Source organism: Pristiophorus japonicus, chromosome 12 (assembly GCF_044704955.1).
Source record: "Pristiophorus japonicus isolate sPriJap1 chromosome 12, sPriJap1.hap1, whole genome shotgun sequence".
In the NCBI taxonomy this organism is placed as follows: Eukaryota; Metazoa; Chordata; class Chondrichthyes; family Pristiophoridae; genus Pristiophorus; species Pristiophorus japonicus.
The window spans coordinates 108414783-108423112 of NC_091988.1; the positions used below are offsets into that span (position 1 = coordinate 108414783).

At 50.0% G+C, this 8330-nt stretch overlaps 1 protein-coding gene across 1 annotated transcript; it reads left to right on the forward strand.

Annotated features, from left to right (window-relative positions):
- The first annotated feature begins 209 nt into the window (after positions 1-209).
- Positions 210-7985, forward strand: LOC139276835 (zinc finger protein 664-like). Its single transcript, XM_070894834.1, has 4 exons — positions 210-277; positions 2522-3157; positions 7180-7259; positions 7980-7985. Exons 2-4 carry the CDS (start codon positions 2548-2550, stop codon positions 7983-7985), a joined length of 696 nt encoding a protein of 231 aa, XP_070750935.1. The 5' UTR covers positions 210-277; positions 2522-2547.
- The last annotated feature ends 345 nt before the right edge of the window (positions 7986-8330 follow it).

Below are 8330 nucleotides of genomic sequence, written 5' to 3' on the forward strand. Positions count from 1 at the left end.
TCTGTCAATGGTGACCGGTCAGGGAGCGTCTGTCAATGGTGACCGGTCAGGGAGCGTCTGTCAATGGTGACCGGTCAGGGAGCGTCTGTCAGTGGCGACCGGTTGGGGAGCGTCTATAAGTGAAGGAGAAATTACTCAGTATTTTTGGGGGGTCGGGTTGTGTGAACAAATATTTCTCTGATTTTAATGAGACCATTTTCTGTGTCCCAGCTCCTGTAAATACTGGCTGGAAGGTGGCCGGACTCTCAGGAGGCTCCACACCACTGGCTGCTCCTGCGTAAGTGATCTCCCATTAAAATAATGTGCCTCTGCTGTGTATGTGTGTTTAACAAAGTGCCCGAAGCATTTCACAAAAGGTGGGGAACCAGTGAGTGTAGAACTGAACCCAGCCGGAGTCAGCACATTTCGGGGGAGGAGAGAGAGGGCAATCTTCAACAGGGTCCACCGAGTCCGACTCAGGACGAAGGACAGGACCCAGGCGCTCCCAGAATGGCGCGTGGCCCTGGGGAGCATGCGCACTCGCAGCGTTGTACAGAACGGTTTCTGGTGAGCAGAGAATTGTGGGTCCTGCAGCCGTCATTAGTCAGCAACTGTCAGGCAGTGTTTTATTGCACGCAGACAGGTGGTCAACAGCCTGAAACGTTAACTTTGTTTCTCTCCACAGATGCTGCCTCACCTGCTGAATATTTCCTGTATTTTCTCTCTTTATTTCAGATTTATATCCCTGGCCTCCTGTGTGGATCTGTTTGTTGCATCGGTTTGAGCTGTAGTGGGGATGGAGGAGAAGCTGCTGGGTTTCACCCCCACGACTGCTGGGCCCAGTGGCACCAACAATTGACCATGTGGGTCTGTCCGGGGAGTCGGGTTCTGAGGGAGATTAGGTTGTTAGCTAGATGCTGCATGTACAATGTAAAACAATATTGTTTTACGAACAGGTATTTCTGTAGAAGCTTTTCATCCAGTGAGTGGGCAAAAATTTGGCAGATGGAGTATAATGTTGGAAAGTGTGAGGTCATGCACTTTGGCAGGAAAAAAAATCAAAGAGCAAGTTATTATTTAAATGGAGAAAGATTGCAAAGTGCTGCAGTACAGCGGAACCTGGGGGTACTTGTGCATGAAACACAAAAGGATAGTATGCAGATACAGCAAGTGATCAGGGAGGCCAATGGAATCTTGGCCTTTATTGCAAAGGGGATGGAGTATTAAAGCAGGGAAGTCTTGCTACAGCTATATAAGGTATTGGTGAGGTCACACCTGAAATACTGCGTGCAGTTTTGGTTTCCATATTTACAAAAGGATATACTTGCTTTGGAGGCAGTTCAGAGAAGGTTCACTCGGTTGATTCCGGAGATGAGGGGTTGACTTATGAGGGAAGTTTGAGTAGGTTAGGCCTCTACTCATTGGAATTCAAAAGAATGAGAGGTAATCTTATCGAAATGTATAAGATTATGAGGGGGCTTGACAAGGTGGATGCAGAGAGGATGTTTCCACTGATGGGGGAGACTAGAACATGGTCTTAGAATAAGGGGCCGCCCATTTAAAACTGAGATGAGGAGAAATTTCTTCTCTCAGAGGGTTGTAAATCTGTGGAATTTGCTGCCTCAGAGAGCTGTGGAAGCTGGGACATTGAATAAATTTGACAGAAATAGACAGTTTCTTAAACGATAAGGGGTTATGGGGAGCGGGCGGGGAAGTGGAGCTGAGTCCATGATCAGATTAGCCATCATCATCATCATCATAGGCAGTCCCTCGGAATCGAGGAAGACTTGCTTCCATTCTTAGCATGAGTTCTCAGGTGGCTGTACTGTCCAATACGAGAACCACAGTGCCCTCCCGAATGCACTTCCTTTACTTAGGGCGGTCTATGGCCAAGGACTCCCAGGTGTCAGTGGGGATGTCGCATTTTATCAGGGAGGCTTTGATTAGCCATGTGCTTACTGAATGGTGGAGCAGGCTCGAGGGGCCATATGGCCTACTCCTGTTTCTAGTTCCTATGTTCTTATCTTCTTTTACATATGCAGATTTGTTTAATTCATTCATGGGGTGTGGGCATCGCTGGCACGGCCAGCATTTATTGCCAGTCCTCAGTTGCTGCTCGAGAAGGTGGTGGTGAGCTGTCTTTTTGAACCGCTGCAGTCCTTGTGGTGAAGGTACTCCCACAGTGCTGGTAGGGAGTTCCACGATTTTCACCCAGCGACGATGAAAGAAGGGCAATATATGACCAAGTCAGGATGATGCATGATTTGGAAGGGAACTTGGAGGTGATGGTGTTCCCACGCACCTTGTCCTTCAAAGTGGTGGAGGTTGTGGGTTTGGGGCATTTTCTGTTTTTATCCCACAAATGACCAGATAAATTAAGCTCAATTTCACAACCTGCCTTTGTATTTTCACGGGTTCTCTCTCACATTCACTTTTTCCTGTTTTTAAATTCATTTTACTGGGTATAAGAAGGGGAGTATTTGTACACCGGACGATCAAATCAAACAACAGTAAGATTTGACAAAATCACTCAATTCATCAGGACCTGAATATCATCGGCTTTTGAAGATGGAAGCAAAAAGCACCGTGCACAGCGGGGAGAAACCGTACACGTGTTCTGTGTGTGGACGAGACTTCAGCCAATCATCTGGCCTGTCGAGACACAAGTGCAGTCACACCATTGAAAAATCCTGGGAATGTGGGGACTGTGGGAAGGGATTTAATTACCCGTCTCAGCTGGAAACTCATCGACGCATTCACACTGGGGAGAGGCCATTTATTTGCTCCCTGTGTGGGAAGGGATTCACTCGCTCATCCAACCTCCTGAACCATCAGCGAGTTCACACTGGGGAGCGACCGTTCAGTTGCTCTCATTGTGGGAAAAGGTTCATGCAGTCATCCCATCTCATTGCTCACCAGCGAGTTCACTCTGGGGAGAGACCATTCACCTGCTCTGTGTGTGGGAAGCAATTCACTAATTCATCCAACCTTATTGCTCACCAGCGAGTTCACACAGGGGAGAGACCGGACACCTGCTCCGTGTGTGGGAAGGGATTCACTAATTCATCCCATCTCATTGCACACCAGCCAGTTCACTCTGGAGAGAGATCATTCCCCTGCTTCGTGTGTGGGAAGGGATTCACCCAGTCATCCACCCTGCTGAGACACCAGCGAGTTTGTAAAGTCCTTACACAATACCACAAATCCACACGAGGCACATTCTATGGACAAGGTCACTCTGTGACCTGTACCTTTATTCACAGGACCGAGAAGTGATGACTCTTTATATACCTGGATGACCAGGTGAGGAGTGTCTCCCACAAGTTCACCCCCTGTGGTCAAGGTATGCATTGCTTAAGTATATACAGTATTGCAGTGTTGTTACATAAAGGTTACATACATGACATCACCTCCCCCTCAACATCTTATTGGGATCATAGGTTAAGTCTCTCGGGTGGTCTGCGCTCCCTCGTGGAGCGCCGCAGTTGGGGCTCTGGTTGTTGAGCCTTGGCCTGCGTCTCTGTCACCTGTGGTGATTCCGGCCTGTCCGGGCTGGCCGCAGGGACTGTGCATGCTGCTGAATGTTCTTGTTGTTCGTTCACTGGTGGTGGTGTGAATACCGTCTCATGATCTTCCTCAGGTTCCTCAGTGTCCATGCTGAACCTTTTTTTAACTTGGTCCAGATGCTTGCAGCATATCTGCCCATTGTTAAGTTTAACCACTATGACCCTATTCCCCTCTTTGTCTAATACAGTACCCTCGAGGCATTTGGGCCCCAAAGCGTGATTAAGAACAAATACGGGGTCATCAATTTCTATACATCTCGCCCTTGAATTTCGGTCATGGTACTCGTTTTGGGACTGGCGCTTGCCCTCAACAATGTCAGACAGGAGTGGATGAATGAGGGACAGCCGAGTTTTGAGTGTTCGTTTCATGGGTAGCTCCGCGGGCGAGACCCCCGTGAGCGAGTGCGGTCGGGACCTGTAGGCCAGCAGGAGGTGCGATAGGCGGCATTGAAGGGAGGGTCCTTGAATCCGGAGCATGCCTTGTTTTATGATTTAGACCGCACGTTCCACCTGGCCATTGGAAGCCGGCTTGAATGGTGTTGTCCTGACATGGTTAATGCCATTACCCGACATGAACTCCCGGAATTCGTAGCTCATGAAACATGGGCCATTATCGCTAGCAAGGATGTCCGGCAAGCCATGGGTCGCAAAGACCGCGCACAAACTCTCCACAGTGGTGGATGTCATGCACGAATTCAAAATGATGCACTCGATCCATTTCGAGTACGCATCAACCACAGTGAGAAACATTTTTCCCATGAATGGGCCCGCGTAGTCTACGTGAATATGTGACCATGGCCTGGTGGGCCACGGGCTGAGCGGCGCCTCCCTGGGGGCATGACCCAGCTGGGCACACGTCGTGCACCTGCGAACACAATGTTCCATGTCTGAATCAATTCCAGGCCACCACACATGTGACCGGGCAATGGCCTTCATCATCACAATGCCTGGGTGCTCGCTGTGGAGTTCCCTGATGAAGGCCTCCCCGCTCCTCTGGGGCATGACTACCCAGCTGCCCCATAGTAGGCAGTCGGCTTGGATGGAGAGCTCATCCATCCGTCTGTGAAACGGTCTGACCTCCTCAGGGCGTGCTCCGTGTGCGGGCGCCCAATCCCCAGTCAGGACACATTTCTTAATCAGGGATAGGAGGGGATCTCTGTTTGTCCAGATTTTGATCTGGCGGGTTGTGATGGGAGAGCCTGCGCTGTCAAAGGCATCGACAGCCATGACCATCTCAGCGCTTTGCTCCGCTGACCCCTCAGTGGTGGCCAGTGGAAGCCTGCTGAGCACGTCAGCGCAATTTTCGGTGCCGGGCCGGATGGTGTAGTCATACGCAGCAAGCGTGAGAGCCCATCGCTACATGTGAGCTGACGCATTGGCATTGACAGCCTTGCTGTCTGACAACAGGGATGTTAACGGCTTGTGGTCCATTTCTAATTCGAACCTTCTGCCAAAAAGGTACTGGTGCATCTTTTTCACCCCATAGACACATGCGAGTGCTTCCTTCTCAACCATCCCATATCCCCGTTCAGCTTGAGAGAGCGACCTGGAGGCACAAGCCACAGGTTGTAGTTGACCCTCAGCATTGCCCTGCTGCAACACGCACCCAAGCCCATAAGATCCTGCATCACATGTCAGAACCAATTTTTTACAGGGATCGTACAGGGTCAACAAATTATTTGAGCAAAGTAGGTTCCGCGCCCGATCAAAAGCCCGTTCCTGACAGTCCCCCCAAAACCAGTCGCAACCCTTATGCAGGAGCATGTGTAGCGGCTCCAGCAATGTGCTTAAGTTCGGCAGAAAGTTCTTGAAATAGTTCAAGAGTTCCAGAAATGAACGCAACTCCGATGTGTTGCCGAACTCGTCGAATCGCCTCTGTTTTGGATTCGGTGGGCCGAATCTCATCTGCAGCAACCCTCCTGCCCAGAAACTTAACCTCAGGAGCCAAAAACACACATTTAGACTTCTTGAGTCGCAGGCCTACCCAGTCCAGTCGGCGTAGCACATCCTCCAGGTTGTGGAGGTGTTCCTCGGTGTCTCGACCCGTGATGACGATGTCGTCCTGGAATACGATCGTTCCAGGAATGGATTTGAGCAGGCTTTCCATGTTTCTTTGAAAAATTGCGGCTGCTGATCGAATGCCAAATAGACACCTGTTGTAAACAAACAGTCCCTTGTGCGTGGTGATGGTGGTCAGCAGTTTAGATTCGTCGGCCAGTTCTTGGGTCATGTAGGCTGAAGTGAGGTCTAACTTGATGAACAGCTTGCCGCCTGCCAGCGTGGCGAAAAGATCTTCCACTCTCGGGAGCGGGTATTGGTCTTGTCGGGACACCTGGTTGATAGTGGCCTTGTTGTCACCACAGATCCTGACTGAGCCATCTGCTTTTAGGACGGGAACAATGGGACTCGCCCAGTCGTTGAATTCAACAGGCGAGATGATGCCCTCTCTCAGCAACCAATCCAACTCGCTCTCAATTTTCTCCCACATCACATACAGCACCGCTCTGGCTTTGTGGTGCACTGGTCTGGCGTCCGCGGTGATATGTATCACTACTTTGGTACCTTTGAACGTCCCGACGCCAAGTTGAAATAGTGACTCGAATTGCTGTCGGACCTGTGAGCATGAACTTCGCTCCACAGATGACATTGCGTGCACATCCCTCCATTTCCAGTTCATCTCAGCTAACCAGCTCCTTCCCAACAGCGCGGGACCATTGCCCGGGACAATCGAGAGCGGCAGCCAGTTCACCGATCCATTGTGTGTGACTGCCAACATTGCACTGCCCAGCACTGGAATGATTTCTTTGGTGTACGTCCGTAATTGCATTTCAATGCGTTCTAGTTTGGGTCTGCTAGCTTTGAGTGGCCACAGCTTTTCGAATTGTTGAACACCCATGAGTGACTGGCTGGGCCTCCATGTCCAGCTCCATGCATACAGGGATGCTGTTTAATAGGACTTTCATCATCATAGGTGGCATTTTGGTATATGAGCTGTGAATGTTTGCCACATGAACCCGCTAAACTTCAGCATCCATTGATTTGCCCCAAGCGTCATCCTGCCTCGCAGACCCCTCATTTGGTTCATCCTCCTCGTATATTAGCCTGGTTACAGGCTTTCTGCACATTCTGGCTAAATGGCCACTGAGGTTACAATTTCTGCAGACGAACTGTTGAAACCTGCAAGTCCTGGCAGCATGTCTGCCCCACACCTCCAGCATGAACTGAGATTCCCATTGTTGTGCACAAAAGAGCTGTTCCAAGGCATTCCTCGCTGATTGTCTCTTTGACTGCTCTTTAGCACCACTGGGGGCGCGTAAGTGTCCGTTCAGTCTGCCATTGTCTCTGTTGGAGACTTACTCTTGGGTCTATTGCTGCCTGGGGTGTCTCGAACTGCCCTTGCCTACCTCCGGGGCTCTGTGTCGCGTTTATGATATTGACTCCCTGATCCATCGCCACGTTGGAGGCAGAATTGCGCGCGTATATTATCTTGGTTTCCTCCTCCCCCGCCATAAAAGTCTGAGCCATCAACGCCGCCGCTTCCAAGGTCAAGTCCTTGGTCTCAATTAGCTTTCTGAAAATCCCAGCATGACCAATGCCCTCAATAAAGAAGTCCCTTAGCATCTCCCCCCTGCAGGCGTCTGTGAACTTACAGATGCTGGCCAAGCGCCGGAGGTCCGCAACGGAATCCGGGATGCTCTGTCCTTCCCGACGTCGGTGGGTATAGAATCTGTGTCGGGCCATGTATATGCTGCTCGCCGGTTTGAGGTGCTCCCCGATTAGTTTGCTGAGCTCTTCAAAGGTTTTGTCCGCCGGCTTCTCGGGTGCTAACAGGTCTTTCATGAGTGCGTAAGTCTTAGGTTCGCAGCTGGTCAGCAGATGAGCCCTTCGCTTGTCGGCCCCTGCGTCTCCCAGCCAGTCCTACATGACAAAACTCTACTGGAGCCTCTCAATGAAATTGTCCCAGTCCTCACCAACACAGTACCGTTCATCTGTGCTGCCGGTGGCCATTCTCATGGGTCGCTGATTCCCGTTTCTCGTTGCCAATGTAAAGTCCTTACACAATACCACAAATCCACACGAGGCACATTCTATGGACAAGGTCACTCTGTGACCTGAACCTTTATTCACAGGACCAAGAAGTGATGACCCTGCGTGGGACCTCCCTTTATATACCTGGATGACCAGGTGAGGAGTGTCTCCCACAAGTTCACCCCCTGTGGTCAAGGTGTGCATTTCTCAAGTATATACAGTATTGCAGTGTTGTCACATAAAGGTTACATACATGACAGAGTTCACACTGGGGAGAGGCCGTTCACTTGCTCCGTGTGTGGGAAGGGATTGACTCGGTCATCCAACCTGCTGACACACCAGCGAGTTCACAAGTGACTGCAGGGGTTGGATTCTGCTGTTATTGCTGCTGTTAATCACATCCAGGACTGAGCCATGTTCACTCTGACAGTTGCGGTTGTTTCTGCTGATGTTATTAACCCTATAACTGGGCTGCAGTTTAATATTATGCATATACGTCAAATAAATCAGCTTTCAAGCACAGTGTGTCGAGTCCTTGATGTCTCCAAGATGAGGTGAGACTAATTAATGTCCTGTTCCCGACTGTTCCAGTTTTGGGCCTTTTCTCTTTTCTAAAGAAAGACTTGTATTTATATAGCGCCTTTCATGACCACCGGATGTCTCAAAGCACTTTATAGCCAATGAGTATAGTCACTGTTCTAATGTGATCTAACTCGAGATTATTTCAGTTCTCATATCTTCGGTTATTCTCATGGA

Excerpts from the sequence above, each read along its gene's own strand:
- LOC139276835 (XM_070894834.1), top strand. The coding sequence starts at position 2,548 with ATGGAAGCAAAAAGCACCGTGCACAGCGGGGAGAAACCGTACACGTGT. Across the intron at positions 3,158-7,179 it reads GCTGAGACACCAGCGAGTTT|GCGTCTGTGAACTTACAGAT; the intron begins GTAAAGTCCTTA and ends TCCCCCCTGCAG.